The 26,346-nt window shown below is 33.6% G+C and overlaps 1 protein-coding gene across 4 annotated transcripts in view; it reads left to right on the top strand.

The window, feature by feature from the left end:
• Positions 1-1,554: 1,554 nt before the first annotated feature.
• The window catches only part of LOC135206958 (inactive hydroxysteroid dehydrogenase-like protein 1), a 62,908-nt gene continuing 38,116 nt past the window's right edge, over positions 1,555-26,346 (top strand). For 2 of the 4 annotated variants that reach the window (XM_064238511.1, XM_064238512.1), the window contains exons 1-7: positions 1,559-2,224; positions 5,111-5,233; positions 7,115-7,225; positions 9,177-9,397; positions 11,813-11,942; positions 14,472-14,569; positions 21,272-21,401. In XM_064238511.1, the coding sequence (XP_064094581.1) occupies positions 2,002-2,224; positions 5,111-5,233; positions 7,115-7,225; positions 9,177-9,397; positions 11,813-11,942; positions 14,472-14,569; positions 21,272-21,373 (1,008 nt within the window). In that variant the 5' untranslated portion in view covers positions 1,559-2,001 and the 3' untranslated portion in view covers positions 21,374-21,401. Of the gene's footprint in view, positions 2,225-5,110; positions 5,234-7,114; positions 7,226-9,176; positions 9,398-11,812; positions 11,943-14,471; positions 14,570-21,271; positions 21,422-26,346 lie in introns of all 4 variants that reach the window. The other 2 variants (XM_064238509.1, XM_064238510.1) reach the window with 2 other exon arrangements.

Here is a 26,346-nt window from a genome sequence, read left to right on the forward strand (position 1 = left end):
ATTGAAAGAATACTGTGAACTAATGTAATGCACATATCAAAGGGTCAGTTTTTATCCAGGTGCATTTTGGGGCTCCTAGCTAAGGATATATATATATATATATATATATATATATATATATATATATATATATATATATATATATATATATTATGTTCTGTTTTTTTTACTAGTAATACAACAGTATAACATGAAGATAAAAGGCCCATAAAACACTATCTGAACGTTTCAATTATATATGGTTGCAATGTTCAAATAGTGTTTTATGGGCCTTTTATCTTCATAATATAAAATATATATATATTATATATATAATATATATATATATATATATATATATAATATAAAACGGATGTGGCAATTTTAATTTTTGCAGCTACATATTTTTTAATATACAGGCTAGCGCTTTGGGGCCAGGTGGCCCCCATTACTCTGGGGTCCCTTAGGCTTAGCCAGGATCCTGGGCTTAGCCTAATTAGCCTATTGCGTAATCCGCTACTGCCCACAGTGCTCTTTTAACGTCTCGTAATCTTCACCCTTTTAAGATAACTCGTTGCTAAAAAGCCTTAGATTCAAATGCAAGAATAGGAAGTGATTCTGATGATAGTAGCTGAGGATCAGAACGAGGTCAAGCTGCCGACGTGGTCAAGTCAGCGACGTGACTTCATTCTGGTACTCTGGATGCTGGTTCGAATCCTCCTGCGGACAGCAGAATTGCATCATGTTCTTGCATTTGGATGCAAAGATTTGTATCGCTAAAAATATTAAAAGACAGACGTTTACAATAATGTCTTTGTTTGTTAGAAAACGTAAAATTTTTTATGCATAACGTAACGGGAAACTTTCACTCGATAGTGAGAGCCGAGAGCTCGTGACGATCATAGCGAATGGTGAAATTTTTAGTGTTATAAAAGACTGCTTTAAGTATAGCCTGGAGAAATTTCTTACAACAATAATAATACTGATTCCGTTTAAAAATCGTTAACCTTTTTATTGTTTCTCTCAATAAGAACATTTCGTCTCATTCTTAGCTAATTCATGATGTAACTTCTCAGGTATTTGTGTCCAGGATGCTTCACCACCATTACCTGCCTATTGTACCTTCGCACGCGCCACGGAAAGACTAATCTGTAAAACCGGAAATACCACAGCCGGCAAAAAAAGATATATATATATATATATATATATATATATATATATATATATATATATATATATATATATATATATATATATGTGTGTGTGTGTGTGTGTGTGTTTGTGTGTGTGTGTGTGTGTGTGTGTGTGTGTGTTGTCACAACATTCCATGAAAAAAATTGATTAGGATTAATAAATAAATTCGTCGTATTAATATGTTTATCACGTTCTCATTGTCATGCTCCAATATCCTTGACCATTTGCTTGTGATCGAGACTTGTACTTATCTTGAACTGTTCATTTTTATCTGTCTCTCATTACAGTTCTTTATCTTCGAAAAGCAATTACGCTATCTTCATGAAAGATAGCTTATTGATAATCATAATATTGGTTACAGATAGCTTCCAGTTGCACTGCATTGACAAGACTTTTAACAATTAAGATTTTGTCCGCTTGAAATGAAGGATAAAAATATCAGTGGGCTACTAAAAAGACTGTCCATCGCCCGGGGCAAATACTTGTCCCGCATGCCCTTGTAGAACCGAAAGCGGTTGCTAGCGCGTATTGTAATTCCCTATTGTTTACTTCGCTCACCTTTTACAAACGGAATTATGGTAGCACTGAGGTACTAGCAGTTAAGTTATAACTTTAAGAATAATAAAAAAACGTCAAATCTCTGCAGTGCAGCATGCAGTGTTATTAAATCAATAAACAAGGAATTAGCAACGTCTTGAAGAAAACAGCTGAGATGCCTGGAAGCTCAAACGCTGTCTGCGGCGGTTTGGGTCGTCTGTGAGAGCGCCTCTTCTGCCGCTGCCGCAGCAACTCGCAAGTCCGCAACCAGTATTCGTTTGGAAAGTGTAGATGGACGCCGACGAGGAGACGATGTCTGAGGTGAAAGAAGAATTTACGGGGGATATGTTGCCTGGGATCGGGCCTCTGGAGGAAATTTTAACAATTATAGGCCTTCTGTACGCTGGGAAGGTAATCATTTATGCGCTGTGGGATCTCCTGGTAGGCTTCAGAGCTCATGTTTGGTCCAGGTTGTGGAAAAAACGTCTCGTTGAGAAGTACGGGAAGTGGGCAGGTGAGTTGTCACTTTCTTCGTTTCCGTCTTCCTTCTCCCGTTTTCTTTTGACGTCTAGTGACGTTTATTGGGCCGAATAGGTCCTGGTAGCCTTCTCATCAGCAATTTAACAGCCGATACACTTGTAAATGTATTAAGCCAAGTGGAAAAATATGCTTGGTTGGCTGGAGACCCTCAAATAGACTGTTTTAAGAGCGAGCCGAACGTCCAGATGTCCGCACGCATACCTTTTATTTGCTCAACTCGGCCACCATGTACTATCCTATGTAACAATTCATCTATTATTTTTGTAACCAGTTACGCGACTTTCCTGTAGTTATCACTGTAGTTGAGTTTATGAACCTTTCAATTTCTCTAGCCGTAAGACAGGTGCAGAAGTACGGTACTTGCTTGAGCAACAGATTGTCAAATAAAGGAAGGTTTGGGTTTCTAGAATGTGAAACCAATGAATCTAGCTGTAGCTAGGGGTCATTACCCTCACGATCCGCTGTTGAATATAAAGATCTTGTTAATTAGTTTAAATGATTCATTATTTCAACAACAGTACAACAACAACTACTACTGTGCATTATATATTATATAATATGTGATATATATATATATCATATATATATATATATATATATATATATATATATATATATATATAGATATATATATATATATATATATATATATATATATATATATATATATATATATATATATATATATATATATATATATATATATATATATATATATATATATTATATATATATATATATATATATATTATACATATATATATATATATATATTATATACATATATATATGATATATATATATATATATATATATATATATATATATATATATGTATGTATATACACACACCATACAAGTTACTTATATATATACTACTATATATGAATGAATGATAATCCTGGATAAAAAATGTGTAAAGTACAAGACAGGCAGGTGGAAAATAAAAGAATTGTTCCTACAGAATAGGTTTGCACCAAGCTTTTTGTAAATCTAGGTTTTAACAACCAATAAAAAAAAAACTTTTTTTATACAGAGGTACCTACCTACTATATGTGCATAAAAATAAGGAAGCCCTTAAAAATCATTCTGCAGGGCAGGTTAAGCTTCACACAATTCCCCTCCCCTGCTCTACCCAGTTCTACGGGATCCTAGAGAGATTCCAGTGTTTTTGGGGGCTGACGAACAATGCAGAATACTGCGCAAGTAAAACTCTACTTTAGTTGCGTGGCCTGATTCCCACCAGTTGCCAATCAGGACAGGTGCCTGCCTTATTTTGGGGGGTCTAGGTCCCCCCCAACCCCAGCCAGGTCAGGGTACGTCACCCTAAGTTAGGTTGGGTAGGTAAGAACTGGTTAGGTCAGGACCTAGAATCATAGGAAAGGTTATGGTCAGGTATGTCACCCTAAGTTAGGTTGGGTAGGTAAGAACTGGTTAGGTCAGGACCTAGCATCATAGGGAAGGTTATGTCCATTTATGTATGAGGAATCTGTCCCTGGCGGGAATCAGGCTGCGTAGCTAAAGTAAAGTTTTACCCTGCACAATATATATTAGCTACAAGGGACAAGTCAGAAAGGTAGGATCATCATAATTAGGAGTCAAAAAATGTGTAACTCGTTTTCAACAGAAAGTCACCCAAGAATTTATAAAGCATGAAAATATAATCAAGACAATTACAGGAATTCATCATAATGTAGGACAGAAGATCCTTGCCTGTTGTGGGGTCGGTTGGGGTAGGGGTTGTGTGTACCCCTTTTGACACCCCCCCCCCCCCATAACCTAGAATAGGTAATACTAGGCTGTAAATTGAAAACAAAGTACACTGATACATCCTAATTCAACTTTTTCTAACCAAACCTAGGGCATCAGATACCTAATTAGCTCTCTTGGATCCCCACCTACCCAGACCTGGACTGAGGGGTATTATATAAGTAAACCAACCATTTCTCAAGGAATTAAATGTGAAATTAATACCAATTGTATGGAAAACTATCGGGAAAACCAGATTTAATTTTAAAATTGTTTGCTTCTTTAGTAAAAGTCAAGTAAAATCTTAAATCCAAATAGTACAGTAGTTTCTTATGAAAATGGTCAAAATGGTATCAAAAGCTATCAGAAATAAGTGGGCTAGCCATTTTACTAACTTGTTTATGTCAAACTGGTTAGAAGTTGGTCATTTACCTTCTCAGTTGTAGTTTTGTCCAAGTAAAACTTGACATTGTAATTTTCCATTCACAACAAATTTGCCATGGGGCACAAAAGTCTCTCAAAATTACAAGGTTGGAGTAGGTTTATGAGATGTTACTAAGGTGTAGGATAAGCCATATTTAACACTACTAGGTAACTGATATAAGAAATACTATTATATTGAACTAGAAGAAATATCTCATTTTTTACTCATAGCGACTGTCAGGTGAGGCATTAGTGGTCAGTTGATAAAAAAAAAAAAACTCAAAGCCAATTTGTCAAGGGTTTAACTGTAGCTTTAATAATGAGGATGCTATTCTTTGTTCAGCTATGAAAATCAAAAAATGCATGAAGAGGATGAAAATTTGCAGGCTCTTGTGGTCGCAGTGTCAGAATAAAGTTTATATGTGAAGTCTGGGTGTGCCTGTTGCCATTCCTGTCACTTGTAATGGTCTCCTCACATTCTCAAATGGCAGTATAATCGCTCAATCTATGTGTTTGTGAATTATGAATAGTGTTAATTTTTGTAAGTGTTAAATTTATCCTTCGTCTACTGTCTATTTTCTATATGAGCACATGGGTGCATTCGATAACTATATGTACAGTGTTTCATTTTATTCTTATCAACTTTGGTAATCTTGGTTTAACAGTAATTCTTTTTGTTCCTGTGCAGTTGTTACTGGAAGTACTGACGGAATTGGAAAAGAGTATGCACGACAGCTGGCAAAGGATGGAATGAATATAGTCCTTGTATCCCGAACAATGGAAAAACTGCAGAAAGTATCAGCGGAAATAGGTGAGTGTAATTTTTTATTAATTGTGGTGAATTGTAGTTTTAGTATTGGTTTTGGCTTTGGTTTGTTCAAATATGGGGAGGGCTCAGATGATTAATCAAGTCAGCGAATTCACAGCTAGCACAATTTCCCTTATGGTTATATAAATATGATCCCTTTTATGCATTGATATAATTTGTAATCTGTGATTTGAACCGATTTTTTTTTTTTTCTCATGTTGATTAGTTCCAAGTACAGATAGATAAGGTTAGCAGTGCCATCAATGACAGCACACTTAATATGCTCCTCAGGCGGGTCATCATAACGGCCTCTGCAGCAGTATAACAGTAGACCTAATAAGCTCAACAGTCTTAACAACATTATCAAAATAGGAATAGGAATTACAACAAGTTTTCTTTGAATGTTGAAGTTTTAGGTTGTGTTTAAGCTGTCCCATATGTTGCAAAATGATTTATAGGCCTAAAAAAATAAGCTTTTTGAGATGTAATCTGTTACTAATGAATTTATTTGAACATAGAGATAACCTGTTCTTTGAGGAATAAAAGATGATTTTTATTACATATATGGAAAACATGGCTATTAATCAAAATATCTATTAGTATTAATATCAAGGCATATGGACCACTTGTTTTTTAACTGACCTAAAATATTATTTTCTTAAAAAGTCCTTTTGCTCGCTTTTCTTAAAAAGTCCTTTTGCTCGCTATTGGTGTATAATTTATTCTTTCGTAAGGTAATTTGAAATACAAGATAGATATCCTCATTTGCTGTCTGGCCAGAAATTGTTAATACAGAGATGTGAATGCTAAGTGTAAATTAAAGAAATTAACACACATAGGTCCAGGAACCAAATCTTGGCTTTGACAAAGGAATAATTGCATAGGCGAATATATGCTAGTAAAGCCATCATTTTTTAAGTATTTAAAAAATATAGATGATTTTGTATGAAATATAACACAAATATAAAATAAATGTTTTCAAGATAATTTCATTGTCACTACTCATTTTAGACCTGTGTCACACCAGGTGACTCTTGTTGCACCAGCACTGTAATAGTTATGTCACACATGCTCCACTTGTACGTTGATAACAGTGGGTGCATTCTATTTTTGTATATACATAGTAGTATTTATATTTTTTCAGTGTTGAGGTGTAAAAACAATCAAGTAGGACTATTTCAAATTTTATGTTTGCTTTGGAAGCAAAATTAATTTTATGAAATTTTTTTTCAATTTTTAATTTAACATTTGAACTGAGGTTTGATGACAACTTCACTGAGGTCAAATGCATAGCGATGAGTGAACGGAAATTTTGAAAATGTTTTGTAAGTGTTTTTTCTGAAATTTGGCTACACGGAACATTTTCATACAGTTTTGAAATATATGACAGATTTCGCTCTTATGAAACATAGTATGGCCTAATTGTATGCAATAATTGTGTTTTTGCATTGAAATAACAGATAAATATAGAACATGTAAGGTTGCCAGATAGTGAATTTTGAAAGAACTCATATGCAATCATGTAGCATCAGTTCTGAGCGTAGGTGTATGGTCTGTGCAGCCTTCTGCACTGACAAGAGATGGTGTTTGTTTTCACAGTTTGTTAAAGGATAGTTGAATTGTTTTTGTGAGAGGACAAAGTGGGTATTCTTTTTAAGCGTGTGTATTTTTTCTATTTGTGAATTAAAAGAAACTTTACATGTTTAGTCAAGGATTAACAACTCAGTCCTGTAAGGGCACTTTGACTTACAAATACTTTGACTTACATTGATTTATGCTGATCTCATTTTCTAAATTTCATGTTTTGCATTCCTGTATGATATACTAGCAGAGAATCTCTTTTGGTTGTTTACCTTTACTTATAATTCTGGATGTCTTTTTCAGTGGAAGAAACTGGAGTTGAAATAGAAATTGTGCAAGCTGACTTTTTGGATGGTCGAATTATTTATGATGATATTGCCAAGCATCTTGAGAACAAGGAAATAGGAATATTAGGTAAGTTTACATCCTTTAGTCATTTTACTTTTGTTAAAAGTTCATTCTTTTCTTTTTATGCCATGTCTTTATAAACTGGTACTTCTGATAAGGTGGTATTGTGTGGCTGTGCCTGTGCAACTTATCAAGTTGTGTTTATATCCCAAGACAAGCTGTTAGTATTACTAGTAAGACTAAACACCTTACAGCAATTTTTAGAATTGTTAAGGGTACAGAATTAATAACATTACTTTTTAATAGTAATAGAGCCCAGATCCGTGAAGTAAATTCCTCTTCGTTAGGAAAATTGTCAGGTTTGACTTTTTGAAGAGGTTGCTAAAAATATAACAGTTTGAGGAGGCTTTACCATGATATGTACATGTTCTTTATCAATTGCAGGTCTTCCCTTAGGGAAAATTTTATTTCAGTTGTTATTCTGTATTGGTTGAAAATGTTAAGTTTCTCCAAAAAATTATGAAGAATCTTGTAAAATATTATGCTAATTGTGTATTTTAGATGAACCTTATTTCTCCATTATATTGCTTTTACTTCCATGCCAACAGTAGTGAGCAGATTTAATAAAGGAAAAATGAGAACTCGGGTTTTCTTTGAATATCTATCTTCAGTCTATCTACTTCTGCCACCCTCCACCAGGGGACCAATAGGTACAAACACTCGTAGCCAATCACTGTACTTCTGTCCCTGGTTTTGATAGGAGTTTAACAAATTATAGTTGGTTTTCTGTTTGTTTGTTCTTTTAATTTTTTATTATGCGCTCATTAGGAACCTGTAAGGTAAGAGTTGCCATAAAAGACAGTTTTCCAGCTTTATTGACCTTTATGATCTCTCTCTCTCTCTCTCTCTCTCTCTCTCTCTCTCTCTCTCTCTCTCTCTCTCTCTCTCTCTCTCTCTCTCTCTCTCTCTCTCTCTCTCTCTCTAATGAGGTCTTTTCTTTTTGATAAATGATTTACCAATTTTCAAATATTAATGTAAAAAGCATTAACATCAATTCATTAAAGAAAATACTATAGTGAATTAGTAAGATTTTATTCATAAATTAATAAATTATGTAAAATTTTAAAGGAGACCCTGATCTTTTGCCGAAAGACTTGGACCGGGGGTGGGGGGCGAACCTGTTAGAAATGTCAAGAAACCTGACAGCAAGGGTTGGACGGTCAAAGGATATACTGAAAAATTCTCTCTCTCTCTCTCTCTCTCTCTCTCTCTCTCTCTCTCTCTCTCTCTCTCTCTCTCTCTCTCTCTCTCTCTCACAGGAAAAGATACATGCTAATTTAAGTCTCTTTAAACCAGTTGGTATTAACATACACGCACACTGTTTGTGTGTGTGTGTTCATATTGTTTTAAAAATGCATAGCAAAGGTATACATCTTTGGAAGACAAAAAACAAACATAAGTTTTTCTGTTGTCAGTTGCTAGTAAAGAGAAATAGATTAACATTCCTGAGAGATTAAAGAGAAACTCTCTCTCTCTCCTCTCTCTCTCTCTCTCTCTCTCTCTCTCTCTCTCTCTCTCTCTTTTGACTGGAATGGTTTGTAGCACTTGTGTACTATTTTGTTCTCAAGTAGCCTTTAAAAGGTTGGTTGATTTCCACTTTTCCCACCTCATTTTTCAAGTGTGAGAATCAGCTATATGATGGAGAGGTAAGATTCTTTTAAAAAATGTAAATATTTACCTTTCCATTGTATAAATTGCCCTCCCTACCTCCCCACATTCAAAGTGGACAGAGGTAGACTGATCGGCTACGAGTGTTTGTACGTATTGGACGCCGGTGGGGGATGGTGGAAGTAGATGGATAAAAGACTGATAATAGAAAACAATGTCAGTTTTTCTTTTTTTTTCCAATCTATTGAGCTACCACTGGCACAGAAGTAAAAGCTAGATTACGGAGAGGTAAGTATTTAAAAAAATAGACCTTAAATTAAGTGTGTAATATATTTTTTGTACTTTCCAGTAAACAACGTGGGTGTCATGCTTCCAAACCCAATGGACTTTCGCTGTGTATCTGACCGGGAAATCTGGAGTCATGTAAATGTTAATGTTGCCTCTGTCCCTGCAATGACCAAGTTGGTTCTTCCTTCAATGATTTCCAGAGGAAAGGGAGCCATTATTAATATTGCATCTATTGCTGCTTCAGGCCCTATTCCTCTTATGGGAATTTATGCTGCCTCTAAGGTATTTTTCAATTATTGTACACTACAGTATTTGCAGTAATCATTTAATATTTGGAATGAATCTTACCTACTGTAAAAGATACCTATATCTCCTTGCCGGCAGGGAGTTGCCATTCAAATAGAAGATTGTTTGGCTGACCTGGTTGACTGTCTAGAGTTCACTGGTATTCCACCAGATATATTTTGAACATATTAGCTCATCAGAATTCTTCATGCTTTGGCTATGAGTGGTATTTCACTGGTTTGGCTGATAGCTGTTTTCATAGTATTACATATTGTATTTTTGTTTTTGTTCTTTAGGATATCTTCCAGGGGAAGCAAAATCTTCAGGCTTTGTAGATGTTTACGTTTTCAGCAGGATATTTAATTTTGAATTAGATAGACACACTGTGCCAGCTGCAGGGGTCTAGGGTGTGATCTTGAATATAGAGGGATGTAGAAACTGGTTGAAGGACTTTATGCATTTAGTTTCTTAGTCATATTAGAGAATGGAAGCAGGCAGTTTGAAAAGCAAATGTTTAAGTCAGTACATAATCTGCCCATTTCTGTTCTCTGGTGCATTTGCCTTCATTTGTCTCTATACTCAAGTTTTCAGCTGTTATTGCTGTTACTCTTTTAGTTGACCAGAATCTTCTTAGTTTTACCTTTCTCTCCCCTTTTGGCTCAGGATAAGTATCTCAAGAAGTTACTTCAGTTGAAGATTTAATGTATTTAAGGGAACCGTTCCATTTCCTTCCATAATATGTGATATTTTTTGTGTTTCCCTTTGAAAGGTAAGGTGTCTGTGCCCTCTCTTTGCAGCCCAAACTCAGGATTGCCTTGCAACGGATGGAAGAGTTTACTGCCAGAGAACTGATTCGGTTCTTTGGGCAGTGTGGTTCTGTGCCCTCCATCACCCTCCTCTCAATATTTTTTTTAAAATATATTTACTATTCATTTAAAGTTAATATTGAAAATATATTTGAATTTACACATTTTCAATAGTACTAACAATTATTTTCATAAAAACAAAAGAGATATGGCAATTTTTTACTGTCGGGTCTAGTTGGGAAGTTATAAACAATATGTGGCACCACTCTCATGGCAGCGCAACGAACTAATGGCAGCTGATTCAAAGTCAAGCCGAACCACAGGAGTTCCCGGATCACAGAATACAGGTTTTAAGAGGTTCAGTTGTAGTATTAATTTGTCCCAGTTCTCCATGTGACTAACTGTGGTAGTTAACTTGGAAAGGTTACGAAAAAAGGACACTTTATGCATTCAAAGGAACTGTAAAATCTTTTAATTACTAAGTATTTTTGTTACACATTGAGGGCATGTTTTTCAGTAGAAATATGTAGTAGGCAGTCCCCGGTTATCAGCGATTTGGTTTTATGGGGCTTGTCTAGCGCTGAAAATCTGTGAGTTTTGGCGCCAAACTGTGCTGTTTTCTGGTTATCTGCTCCAATAATAGAGTATTGCTACTGATACATACCTTACAGAGGTGCCATTGACTTATCCAGCGCCAGTAAGTGCTGACAAGTGCCGATTTTCAGTTATGGTGATTTTCACTTATCATCAAGCCGTTGGAATGGAACCCTAGCCGATAACCAGGAACTGCCTGTATTATATCTTTTTTTTTCTGATGACTTAATAATTTAAGTGAAAATTGAGGTTATAGGAAAAATAATTTGGAGTAATGTATGTTGATATGAGTTTGTTCTCGCTTGTAAATTAGCTGATTGGTTATGTAGGTTAGTACTGTCACAAAACTTGGATTGTCTATGGTTAAGTAGGTTAATAGTCACAAAAATTGTATCGCATATAGTGCATGGGTGCTTTATAATTGACTTTTGAAACAAGTAAGGTACGAAATGGCAAGATTTATTGGTGGAGCACTTTGAAAGATATATAGTTACAAGTAAGGAAGTAATTTGGCGTAATTGTCTAGAGCATGAAAATGAACTTAAGATGATGTTGCCTTGTGATTAGAGGTGAGGAGCTGGTAGCAAAGTAGTAGAGATGAAACTACTCATTACAACCATTATGAAGGCCCAGAAAATAACAGAAAAACTTAGACAAAGCTCTGAACCAGATAGGAATACAAGCAGAAAGACATAATAATAAAGTAGTACGGTCTTTCATTTCACAGCCAAGCTCATAAATTGAAAATCTGACAAAAAATTAATTGATGACAATAGCATTCATTACCAAGAAATTACAAAACTGTTTTATTTTTATAGTAATTATGGATGTAGTTATTTGTAAGCTAGAAGGCTTTCATGTGGTGCAAAATATGTTAAGCTGTTTTTATAATGTGGACGTTATTCTCACTGCTATTTTTATTGAGCAATTTAACAAGTTCACCAACTTCTCTTATAAGTGCTACTTTATTTTGTTTAAATAGATTTATTTATTTACTTTTATTACTTTTCAGACATTTGTTGACTATTTTTCTCAAGCTTTGGAATGGGAGTGTCGTGGAACTGGGATCACTGTGCAAACTGTAAATCCAGGTTATGTGTCAACTAACATGACTAGTATGTCAGATTTAATTCACAGACCAGGTAAGTTAACAGTCTTTAATTTTTTCGGTATTATGATGTAAGGTTCACATTTGATGTGTACCGTAAGCCTTCTAGAGATAATGTAAATTATTTTGCACAAATTGACTGATTGTAAAAAAAACTCTTGATATTACTTTTAGTGTGTTGTACAAATCATATGGGCAACCCTTTACAGTAATTTACCAGTAGTGTTGCAGACCTTTTAAACCATTATTTTTACCTTCAACTCCTTGTCCTTGTAAGATGTACTTATGTCTTGGAAATAGTATTGTTCATAAGTGAGACAAACCTTCTGTCTTAACAATAGGATAAATCTTGTCGCGCCAGCTGGTAACCAGTTAAAACAATCAAAGATTGTATACCCAGGAATCTGTGAGATCTGTTTGAAATGGTATTTGCTGAATTGCATGATTAAAGTTACAGGTATTCCAGAAATAATTTGCCTTTATGTCCAGTAATTCATCTGATTAAATTATTGAACAATGATGGTGAAGTTGAAAGGCAAATACCAGACCTTCATATTCAAATGAATATAATGCAAAAACTTATGATCAAGCATATGAAAATTTAATAGTATCTTTTTATTATACTAGTATAGGTTCACAATTCCTTATCTCCAAATCCCATGACCAGCTGTTTTTTGGTTTTTGGATTTTTATGAATATTTTCCTAGCCTAATCTTTCCTATATGCAACAGTCATACAATCTACCCACCTATTCACGTTCCTTGGTTCCAGTATAATCTCGTTTAAGACTTTAAACAACAGTACAACCAGACTTACAACCCTTTAATTTCCCTGATGCTTTCCCTTCCAACCCTCCAGTAATAATAATTCTTCTGCCTTCCTTCAAAATTGGTATTCTTAAGTGACCCTGGTTATCTTTTATTAACTTACCTTCATTTCCCCTAATACTTCTATTATAACGCAATTTCCTTTTAAATTGATGGTCATACCCATTTTACTCATGGTTTTCTTACCTATTAATCACGGCACATCACCCTGCAAAGTTTCAGTCTTCAATTGACTTACATGATGACTCGCCAAAATTAGATACTTTGTTAGACTCTAAGTATCCTTCATTCTCCTCAACTCTTCCTGATTAAACGCATGACAATGTGTGCTAGTCACAATTCCCCACAAACTGTCGATTTACATCCTGTGTGTAAAATTGCATCAACCTTTTCCCAAGATTCTTCCTCTATTTTACTAACGTCTCTTATATAAACTTTTTCTTCTTGTCCATTTTCTGTTTTCTGCTTATTTTCTTTTTGTTGTCTAGTTTCTGTTTTCTTCCAATTTTGATCATTCTGAGGATAATCCATAGCCCAATGCCATTCCAATTTGCTTATTGCACATAATGTTACTTTCTCTTCTTTATTTATAGGATTTCTTCCACTCCCACCGTGGTCCATTACTATCTCTGGTTTTCCCTATCCTGGAATTCCCAGTGCCTTCTGACCCCCACCATTCCCCTTCCTCTTTATTCCCTAATCCCTCAAATATTCTTTTCATTATCTGTGACACTGTTTTATATGCCAACTTTCCTTGACTACAAGCTGCTAATACCATTTGTTTTTTATTTTCTGTGAGATTTACTTGCTCTAATACATGGAAACCCTTAGCTTCTTCTTCAAGCATGCTTTTACCCATTGCTCTGTTACAATCTGATTCTGCTTTTTCATACCTAATTTGAAAATCTCTCATCTTTTCACTAGATTCTCTTCCTATTTTAAAATAGTTTTTTGTTTTACTGTAATTTTCCATTAGCATATCTTTTAGATAAGCTTCATCTAGTTTGGATAGAATTATCTTTGAACCCTCTTTATCGTAAGTTCATCTCTATCTATTCCTTCTGTTACTTCTGGCACTTTTCCTTTCAAGCTCATTCTTTTCTCCATCCCTAGATATTTAACTTTTTCTCCACACACCTCAAGCCAATCTTTGACTTATCCTCTGCATCCTTTATACTCGCCTTGTATCCTGCTAAATTTCAGACAATCCCTTCTCCATTTTATCCCCCATTGTTCACCATTGGATCTGTCCATCTTTAAGCAACCGCACACTGCTGCCACTTGAATATTTTCGTAACATAATCTTTCCTATATGCAACAATCATACAAGACTTAAAACCCACAAATTTCTACATAAAAGAGAGCTCTCATAGCTATGACCACAACAAATCAGCCTTGCCAGTTTATTATCCAGTGTTTGTTTACATTTTGTCCACCACAGCGCCACATTCCCAGTTGCCAGATGCCACAGATTTCTTGCTGTATAATCTTTGATTGTTTTTAACTTGTTTCCAGCTGGCACTAGAAGATTTATCCTATTGTGCAGACCTCAGGTTTTTTAGCTATGAAAAATACAAAATTGAATAAAAAATTTTCATTTTTACTTTTATGATAAGTGATATATTTATTGTTATTTATTTCTTCAGTTTTTATACTTTTCATACTTTTAGAACAGTGTTGCTTGCCTATTTTGTAAGATGATTTTGAAGTACTACTCTACTTACTTTATTTTCTAGGTATTTTGATACCAACAGCAAGAACCTTTGTGACGCATTCACTCAGTACATTGGGGTATACTGCTCGAACAAGTGGCTATTGGGTTCATGGTATTCAGGTAAGCTTCAGATAAGTTTTTGTTTATTTATAATTTAATGTTTTGAAGAGAAAAATGAGATTTGGTTTTAACAAGTTTTAAAGTTTTGGTTTTTTGGGTAATAAAATTCTCTCACCCAAAAGATATAGAACTGTTAAGCGATGTATTTCCATTTTAACATAATTTCTGAAATTACATGCACAGATACTTTAGTTTTTTAAGAGAGAGGGATATTTAGACATTTTAATTAGTACTGTACTGTGATGATTACTGTTGGTTAGCTGTGTAATGTAATTTTGAACAATTTTACCATTGTATTTTCTATAGCACTTGTAAAGTATAAATTCTCTTCCATGCTAAGTTTGCAAACTTTTTAAAATTGAACTCCTTTCTTAAATCCTACTTACACATTTTAATGCTGTAGTTATACAGTAAAAGTTGTTCAGTATACTGATTTTGCACTTGCAAAATCAGTGTTTAAATTTGTATGCACCTGGAAAATATTATCCTGTAAAAATTGATGTGATTAGATTGCTGGGTTTTTATGTATATACATGCATTTGTAGGAGTTTCCTATCTACCATCTGCTTTGAATTCTGTATTTGGTATTATGTCTCTTACACAAGATTATTGTTGTTGTTGTTGTTGTTGTGTTATTATTATTATTATTATTATTTTATTTTATTATCATTATTATTATTATTATTTTATGATTTTATTATTTTATTTTATTTATTATTATTATTATTATTATTATTATTATTATTATATTATTATTATTCAGAAGATGAAACCTATTCATATGGGACAAACCCACAGGAGCCATTGAATTGAAATTCAAGCTTCCAAAGAATATGGGTTCACACTCGACGTGGTTCGGAAGTCACGTAAAGCCGTTGGTCCCGTTGCTGAATAACCACTGGTTCCATGCAACGTAAAAACATACAAACAAACAAACAAACTAAGAATATGGGGTTCATTAGGAAGAAGGAAGATGAGGTAAAGAGAAATGAGAAAGAAGAGACCCCACTTATTAACCCTCTTACGCCTAAGCCCTAAAAACCAAAACGTCTCCCGTATGCCGAGGCGGGTTTGGAGTGAGCGTGGAAGCGGAAAAAATAATTTTTTCAAAAAATTACAGCGCGCTTAGTTTTCAAGATTAAGAGTTCATTTTTGGCTCCTTTTTTTGTCATTGCCTGAAGTTTAGTATGCAACCACCAGAAATGAAAAAAATATCATTATCATATATAAATAATGCGATATATGGTAGCAACAAAAAAAAATTCATACATAATTGTATTCAAATCAAGCTGTGCGAAAAACGGTTAAAGCTAACAAGTTACTTTTATTGTTGTATTGTACACTAAATTGCGATCATTTTGATATATAACACATTGTAAAACGATCAAAGTAACACAGAAAAAATATTATCACAAAATGATGCATGAATTTGTAACGCGCGGATGTAAAAAAATGTTTTTTTCAAAAATTCACCATAAATCTAAATATTGTTCTAGAGACTTCCAATTTGTTTCAAAATGAAGACAAATGATTGAATATTACGATACTGTAAGAGTTTTAGCTTAGAATTGCAGTTTTTGACCATTTCAGATGAGTTGAAGTTGACCGAATGTCAAAATTTTTATATATTTTTTTTTTATATGCAAATATTGCAAAAATGAGAAAAGCTACAACCTTCAAATATTTTTGTTTGTATTCTTCATGAATTTGCGCACATTTTCATATATGAAACTATAAAATGCCTAATATGAAAAGGAGCAAATATTAGGAGAATGCGATGTACGGATTTTGGAGATTTGTGGCCGCGAATCGGCGCACTGAGGGAAAGAAATTTTTATTTAGAAATTCACCATAAATCTAAATATTGTACTAGACACTTCAGATTTGTTTCAAAATGAAGATAAATGACTGTATATTACTAGATTGAAAGAGTTTAGCTTACAATTGCGTTTTTCGACTATTTCAGTAGAGTCAAAGTTGATCGAATGTGGTTTTTTTCTATTTAGTATCGTGATTTATATGCAAATATTTCGAAAAAAGAGAAAAAGCTACAACCTTCAATCATTTACTGTTGTATTCTACATGAAAATTGCACACATTTTCATATATAAAACTTTATGTAACAGCTAATTTTAAATGGTGCAAACATGTTTCGACAATCGCACAAAAAAAATTTATGATTTTTTTCGGAAGAGTTACCCAGCGCGGACGTACGGAAAATAAGGAAAATTTGTTTGTTTTTTTTTTTTTCATAAATTCACCATAAATCGAAAATATTGTGCAGAGACTTCTAATTCATTGCAAAATGAAGGTAAATGATTGAATATTACTAGAATATAAGAGTTTTAGCTTACACTTGCGTTTTTTTTCAGCCATTCGGTAGAGTCAAAGTTGACTGAAGGTTGAAATTTTTGCACTTATCGTTATTTGTATGAAAATATTTCAAAATTGATAAAGCTATAACCATGGGTTGTTTTTTAGTTGTATTGTGCATGAAATTGCACACTTTCCATATATAAAACTTTACGTCTCCCGTATGCCGAGGCGGGTTGGCAGTGAGCGTGGAAGCGGAAAAAAATAATTTTTTCAAAAAATTACAGCGCGCTTAGTTTTCAAGATTAAGAGTTCATTTTTGGCTCCTTTTTTGTCATTGCCTGAAGTTTAGTATGCAACCACCAGAAATGAAAAAAATATCATTATCATATATAAATAATGCGATATATTGGTAGCACAAAAAAAAATTCATTGACATAATTGTATTCAAATCAAGCTGTGCGAAAACGGTTTTAAAGCTAACAAGTTACTTTTATTGTTGTATTGTACACTAAATTGCGATCATTTTGATATATAAAACATTCGTTAAAACGATCAAAGTAACAGAAAAAACAAAAAATATTATCACAAAATGATGCATGAATTTGTAACGCGAGGATGTGTAAAAATGTTTTTTTATTAAAAAATTTACCATAAATCTAAATATTGTTCTAGAGACTTCCAATTTGTTTCAAAATGAAGACAAATGATTGAATATTACGATACTGTAAGAGTTTTAGCTTAGAATTGCAGTTTTTGACCATTTCAGATGAGTTGAAGTTGACCGAAATGTCAAAATTTTTATATATTTTTTTTATATGCAAATATTGCAAAAATGAGCAAAAAGCTACAACCCTTCAAATATTTTTTGTTTGTATTCTTCATGATTTGTGCCACATTTTCATATATGAAACTCTATAAAAATTGCCTAATATGAAAAGGAGCAAATATTAGGAGAATGCGATGTACGGATTTTGGAGATTTGTGGCCGCGAATCGGCGCACTGAGGGAAAGAAATTTTTATTTAGAAATTCACCATAAATCTAAATATTGTACTAGACACTTCAGATTTGTTTCAAAATGAAGATAAATGACTGTATATTACTAGATTGAAAGAGTTTTAGCTTACAATTGCGTTTTTCGACTATTTCAGTAGAGTCAAAGTTGATCGAACGTGGTTTTTTTTATTTAGTATCGTGATTTATATGCAAATATTTCGAAAAAGAGAAAAGCTACAACCTTCAATCATTTACTGTTGTATTCTACATGAAATTGCACACATTTTCATATATAAAACTTTATGTAACAGCTAATTTTAAATGGTGCAAACATTTCGACAATCGCACAAAAAAATTTATGATTTTTTTCGGAAGAGTTACCGCGCGGACGTAAGGAAAATGTTTGTTTTTTTTTTTTTCATAATTCACCATAAATCGAAATATTGTGCTAGAGACTTCTAATTCATTGCAAAATGAAGGTAAATGATTGAATATTACTAGAATATAAGAGTTTTAGCTTACACTTGCGTTTTTCAGCCATTTCGGTAGAGTCAAAGTTGACTGAAGGTTGAAATTTTTGCACTTATCGTTATTTGTATGAAAATATTTCAAAATTGATAAAAGCTACAACCATGGGTTGTTTTTAGTTGTATTGTGCATGAAATTGCACACATTTCCATATATAAAACTTTATGTAACGGCAAATTTAAAATGGTGCAAACTTTAGGACAATCGCACAAAAAAATTTATCGGAAGAGTTACCACTTGCAAAACGAAGGCAAATGATTGAATATTACTAGAATATAAGAGTTTTAGCTTACAATTGCGTTTTTCGACCATTTCGGTAGTCAAAGTTGACCGAAGTTTGGCACTTATCGTTATTTATATGAAAAATATTTCAAAACTGATAAAAGCTACAATCATGAGTATTTTATTGTTGTATTCTACATAAAATTGCGCACATTTTCATATATAATACTCCATGTAACGGATAATTTAAAACAGTGCAAAAATTATGTCAAAGTGACGAAATAATTTTTGAGATGTGTCACTGATACTGTTTAGTGCGATAAGAAAGAAATTCGCGCTTGCGTGCTTGCGCAACGATTGTAAACAAAACAATGCCTTGATCCGTGAACTCTCAGCATCCCCCAAGGCGCGTGATTCAAAAGTTTTCGGCTGGTAGGCCTATAAGTATTTTTCCGCGAATTTAAAAAAAAACTTTTGAGTATAGTACGTCCAATCGGCATACGGGAGACATTTTGACTCGACGTTTAATACGTCCAATCGGCGTAAGAGGGTTAAAAAAAATTCATTAACAAATCAACAAATAGATAAAAATGTATTAAAATGCAAGGAAAATAGTATATTAGGATAGTAGTACATATATTACGCCTTCGCTTGAACTTCTGAAGTTCCAATTGCACGACATCGTCTGGGAGGTTGTTCCACAGTCCAATGGTGTGAGGAATAAAAGACCTCTAACAATCAAATTAGGCAGTGAACTGTTAAAATAGGTAGTTATAAGCATTTTACAGTAGCTGAAGGGGTATAGGGTATGAATATTCTACCTGGACTTTATAGCAAAAACAACAAAATGTCGGAGTTTCTTTTATAGCGGGGACTGCTCGGACGTTTTAATCTGTTATCTCAGTGAGCTATTGTACTTCTTGGGATCAGCATCTAATATATCATATGAAATATTAAGTGGCTGACAAGCTTCCATAATCCAATCCCAGTTGGTTTTTTATTTCAACCACACCATTTTTCCAGTAGTAGTAGAATTAGGAATACGTATACTGATTGACAAATATGTCTATCTCAGTGTGCAGTGATCAGAAATTCTTATATATTCACAGACTTGGACTTCACAACAGAAGGAAAATCTGTGAATATGAGTCTTAATTAATTACCAGAAATTTGCATGGGTTCCTAATTAGCTGGACAAAATCAGGGGATACACAGAACTCAAGAGCAGACCAGCCATGTTGATCTGTGGAATTTAAATTTAACCACTCACTGTGCTTTGCTTTACAGTTTTCACACATAACGAATGAAACTTTTGAATCCTACGATGAGCTATACTAATCTTCTCCAAAAGACAATCACGTAGAGAATTGTTGATGCTTGGATTACAGTAAACTACAGATATGTACATGGACATCGTAGAACTTACTGAAAATTTTAAATGTGTATATAGCCATACCTTGTGCGTGTGGGATGTTACGATGATAAGTGAAGTCGGGCATAAACCCTGGGATTAGAAACTCGACCTTTGACTTATTACTACTTACAAGAGTCTCGGATACAAAGAACAAATCTTAGTTATGGGCACAACTCTGGAGATTCTGGAGATCAAGAAAATTTGACTTTAGCCCCGAATATTTGAGTCAAGTACTTTACAATTTTTCTTGCTGTAATTAGTAACAGGGTCAGGGTTCAGCTCAATGTCTCCCGAAAAAATTAAAATTAACATAAAATCAGAATCAAAACTAATAAATAAACTCATAATACAGTACTAATATTGTAAAAGTCAACAGAACGATTAACAACAATACTATCAACAACAGCAGTATTTATATTATTTACAAAATTTCTGTTGAGAATGTAAGTAAACGTTGCCATATGTTATTGAAAAAAGTGCTGAAAGCAACTTGTCAACAAGGTGGGGCCAGCACACCTGGTAAGGCAAAAGAAATATGCCAGGTTTGCCACAACAGGCGGGGGCCGGGGGAGGACAGTCAGGATGGATTTTGAAATAAAACACTCGGAAGGAAAAGATTAGGTAAAGATGAAGGCACTGTCCTGATAGTCCACCAAGCAACTTTTGTTTTTCTCATCAGCCTGTACTACACACTTTTCAGAAAAACAGGAAAGATGGAAAAAAGGATAAATGCCTGGGAACTCAGACCCAAGACCAAGGAAGGCCATGTTACAATGGCTATGTTACAGTCCAAGGTTGGAGATTGGAGAACAAGACCTTCTGTTAGAAGGCTTGATTTCAGTGTCCTTCTCTTGTAATAGTTGCCTACCAAGGCTAAAGATGTAGGTACTTACAGAGAAGTATTGATAGGTTTTTGCAAATGTTAGCAATGATATTAACAAATTCCAGCAGGTAGTTCTAGGAAGCAGGCAAGTATATTACCATAAAAACAATTACATATGCAAATTCCCCACCACAAGCATTCTCTACTTCATATTTGAATATAGTATCTTGAATTAAGTGTTTTCTTGTGACCTTGGATCAAACTGCATGCAAAGTTCCAAGTTCCACATGCTAATCTGACATTTCTTAAACCACTGAGTTCTAAATTGAGCTTTTTATAGTATTTGGAAAATATGATCTTTTTTCATGCAAAAGTGGCACTATAATGCTATTTTTTTTTTTCAGACTCACTTCGTGCAGAATTTCATCTCTACCTGGGTTTTCAAATATTGTATGTACCTATTCAATTGCCTCATTGTGAAGAACTTGAAGAAAAATCAGGAGTAAGCATCTTGGTGCTTTTAAAGGAAAAAAGGTGCAACAGTAGGGATCATGGTATAGGACATTTTAGTTGTAATTGCTATGCACTGTACCGTTTTTAATGATAAGCTTATCTATAACTTAAAATTTGGTCTTTATTTTTAAGAGAACTATCTTTGCTAATGTAGCAATGTTTAGCTGCCTCATATTAACTGTGTGTATTTTAGTGTCTCTCTATGGTTTTTATTTGGTAGTTTCATTTCCGATGTAGTCTAGAAAAATCTTCAAATTTGTACCTTAAACTGTACTTCTAATTCTGTCATCATTTCAAACAATTGTGTGATTTTCTTCACTTATAGAGAACAGATAAACATTTCCAAATGTACATAATTCTTTTAAATTTTTAATATACAGACATTCTGTTATAACATAATGGTAATTGTTCTGAAGACACCTCACTACAACAGTATTCTTTGTTCAATAAAAGACTTTTGAACTTAAGATTTGGTTTGGTTTTCCAGGGTTTGGGGCATATTTTGATGGACTACGACAAGAAGACTTGACAAATAGGACCAGAACATTTGTAATTGAGTTGATACAATTATACTTTTCATTAAGTTATTTTTTGCTTCTCTAAGAATTGTCTTGCATAATTTGGGTGATAGTACATATACACAAATATACTGCATTAGCAGTTTCTAAAACTAATGTTATAACATTGCCAATAACATTGTATCACTTTATAGTTAACTGCCTTCAAACTTTCCTAAACCTAACATTAACTGAAGACTTAGACAATATTTTTGTAATTTCACCCTTAAATGCCAGATCTTACTATAAAAAACAAGAATCTTTTCCAGAAGTCTGTAATAATCAAAGGTACTTTTCTTAATACTACAACATAAACACTGCCATTTTCTAAACTTTCTTTTTCAACCTCCAGCTGTACAGCACTTTTGGTACAGAAACTAAATTCCTTGCTAAAATCTGATCTCTGCTTTTTTCCTGTGCTGTCAGAGTTAAAGTGTGATAGTTCTTTTTAAGGAAACTATTAGTAATAAGTGAGTGGGCCCTTCTATGTGCATGTCATTAAAAATGTGTGCTATAATGAAGCTATTGTGAATGTTGTGGTTTTTTCATTGGAAGTCATATTTTTGGCATTTTGATGACACCTCTGAAATTAATTGGTCCAGAAGTATTTTTTGGAAGATATTTTAATCTCAAACCATACCACACAAGAGAATATCTCTACACTACTGGGAAATTAGCTGGCTTCAGTTAAAATACCATGATTAGAAATGTCCGAAATAAGTGAATTGTTGTTAATATGTAATGAATAGGATAACCATCTTACTGAGTTATCTTTAACTCTAATAGAATTGGCCTGAAGGGTTTGTTTTTAATGAATATATTAAATCCTCTCTAATAAATTACAACTCCTTGAAAATGTAAAGATTGAATAAATTGAAAATGTTGAAGACTTAGAAAAAAATGTTTCGGGTGTGGAGACTTAGATCTGATGGGAATTTAAGCAGAAAGAGCACTTGCTTCCAAAGATTCTGCAAATGGCTGTGGAGATTTAAGAAACCAGCTAATACGTACTTGCATACAACATTATATCCATTCTACAGACTAAGCACTATTATGCCTATTTGCTGTCATTTGAAGAGGTAAAGTGTTTAGGACATGAAGTCAGTCATTCTCTAAAGGCTAAATCTTTATATGTACAAAGTTCTTTTGTTTCAGAAATATATATAGACCCCTAAAGCAAATAATATGCTTAAACATCCCATAAAAGTTACTGTCAGATATATTTCAAATTATCTCCATGTCGTTTTGAAAATATTCCAAATTCAAAAGTTGCATTCAGTCATAGCTAATCCCAGATAAGAAGAGAATCTGTATTGTACCAATGAAATTATAATAGTGTAAATAGAGTAATATTAGTAGACATTAACACTGTTTTTCTGTAATTAGTTAAGAAAAGGAAATGGCTATTTGCTTCAAGAAAGATGACGTGACCTTTACTGCTTTTAATCTAATTACCTTTGAACAATGACTGAATTTTTGGTTGTAAGCATTCAGCATTTAGAAAACTACAAAATACAGTAGTTTTACTGACTAAGGAAATCCTAGTACAGTCATATTTAGGTTGCTACTATTTTTGCAGTATGGTTTCTGTGACATGCTGTAGATGTTGCTGAAGTCTTTATATAGTACCCTTTGTCTTCTATGTGCATTAATTGTTTCCCTTTTCATATCTTTTTATGCAAGTTACCATCTAACTGCTGAACATTTTAATTCATAATCAGTGTTACCTTGTGGAGCATTGTGTCAGTAAATCCCAAGGAATAACCTTGGCACAGAATATGGCCCATTACAGGTGTAAAACATACAGAGCAGTTATATACGTTATAAACATTGTATTAAAAAGAACAGTAAATTGATATTAAGTTATGGAATATAATGAATTTTATTTTTACCAACTGCTGGGACACTCGTGTACTGATTAGCTTTTTTTAGATATAAAAGTAGCCCTGATTCATGAAGATACCAAAAGGAATAGTTATGAGACTGAACTAAAAATTATACTAAGTTTGCAAACATATTCTGAGACCTATATAGTACTTGGATACACATACACTGTTAAGTAGACATGCATACATAACAGCCATAAGTACAAATGCTTTAGATCTGATGTTGTCCAAATTGTATCACATCAATTTTAGACAACTGGGGGGGGGCCAAATATATGGCTCGGCATTAGACACCGTAATTAAAAGCATAGATCCACTTCTTATTGTTAAAAGCATAGATCCGCTTCTTATTGGAGTGCTCAGATTCTGCATTGGAGTACTTTATTTAAATTTTAATCTAATAATCCATATAATTAAAAAATTGTGAATCCCCTCACTATCTTCACAGACTATAACCATCCAAGTTGAGTGGGGCAATCTATACAATCAAAGACTTGTCGACAATTATTCCCAACTGAACCAACAGATGTTTTGGTTGTCAATAAATGTAAACCTAAGATTCTTCCAGTACTGTAACTTCTTCCTTGGCTTATGTATCAAGTATGATATTACATTGTTGCATCATCTATCTCATATACCTCTGGACATAAATCACACACTTGGTAATTTTGTCTACAAACTCCAAATATTTATTTGAACCAGGATTTGCTGGAATATCAGCTTATGAAATGTATTAAGTTCTCTTCACCCCCATAATGATTAAGTTATCACAGCAGATAAGTCTTCAATATGATCAGCAGTTAGAATTTACAAGCATGATTTGGTAAATTTTTTAAACTTTCAGTGACATAGAAGGTTTAGAAACCCTACAAAAATACTGCTCAAAAATTTCTTTTGTCCAACATTTTAAGTTTTCATTCCATAATTTTTTTTATATCAATTTTGAGATATGTTGATCCTTGCTCAAGAAATACCACTTAGGGTTAGGTTAATCAGATATGTATACCTATTCCTGTCAGTGATTTTCCACAACTGTATCTCGGAAATCTATCAATTTTTTTTTTTTTTTTTTTTTTTTTTGAGAAGGTTGAACAGCATTAGCAGTTAAACATTGATTTTGAAACTGCGATTTGCAACCAACAACAAATGCCAAAGTTTTTTCAGAATCTTCAATATCTCTAGTTCATCCACAGTTCATTAAAGTTTTTAAGGGGTTGTAACTATTAAAGAAAGATTTACTGTACGTATTAAGAGCAAACTAGCTTGGCCAGCCTTATGAAAGTTGAGAATAGTAGCTCAGTGGCATAGTATTTATTAACAATAATAATATAATAGGAACTGTGCGGTACATAAAAACAGAGTAGGAATGAGAAACTAAACAAGAAAAGACATGAATACTAAAGTATCAGTGATTAATTATGAATGTTATTATTTTGATGGAAGAAAAACAAAATATATATAAACAATGTAGCCAATACAGCTGTAAAATGTTAAATTGATTTTTGTCATGAAAACATACTAAAGTGACTATTATGTAAAAAATAATGATGAAATAGTAGATGGAACAAAATGAAATTGAAAATTAATTAGAAATGCACTGGCTGTTACAATTGAAAGAAAAATCCCAGTCAACACAGCATGAAGTAAGGAACTAAAATCTAAAGACCTACAAATATTAGCAAGGTGTAAGAATTACGAAGCCAGGGCTATCCTGTCCATTGTGGCTAACTACCCTAATACCACATTACTCAAAATAAGTCTTCCCCTAATATCATCAGTATATATTGCAGAACTCACAGCCATAAAAATAGCATTAGACATAATATCTGAGAAACAAAGTGCTATTGACTCTAAAAACAAATACAAGTCTCCAATTCACTTTGTACAAAAAATCCAAATAAAAATCCAACTTATTCAATCAGGATTGTTAATATGTTAATATGTTGGATTCCAGCACATGTGGGAATTGAAGGAAATGAAAAAGCAGATACAGCTGCCAAATTAGCTTGTATGTGCTATTCCATCAACGATTGTGCATAACCGATTATGACTGGGTAACATCTGTTAAACCTTTTTCAGGATTAATTCCTGAATACCAGCCCGAAAGAGCCGTTATCAGGCTCAGAGGTCTGGATAAACTAATCTTTTACAATAGTAATAATAACCCTAACACCACAGTGAATTACATTTGCCTACTATGATGCAAGGACTGAAGAAAACCTGCTTTGCTCCATGGGTTTTCAGGGCAACATAGAATACTGCAGCTAGAGAAGAGAAAATTCACAATTGCTAAATAATATGAACACAAACCAAAAGTTGTATAAGGTAGTCCCTGGTTATCGGGGGTCTGGTTTTATGGGGCTTGTCTAGTGCTGAAAATCTGTGATTTTTGGTGTTGAAATGCACCAATTTCTGGTTTTCGGCGCCAATACGTACCTAACAGAGGAGCCATTAACCGGTTATTGGTGCCAAAATCCAGTTGTTGTTGCCAATAAGCAGTGAAAATCTCCCATTTTCGGTTAT

The sequence above is a fragment of the Macrobrachium nipponense genome, chromosome 31 (genome assembly GCF_015104395.2).
Source record: "Macrobrachium nipponense isolate FS-2020 chromosome 31, ASM1510439v2, whole genome shotgun sequence".
Classification (NCBI taxonomy): domain Eukaryota; kingdom Metazoa; phylum Arthropoda; class Malacostraca; order Decapoda; family Palaemonidae; genus Macrobrachium; species Macrobrachium nipponense.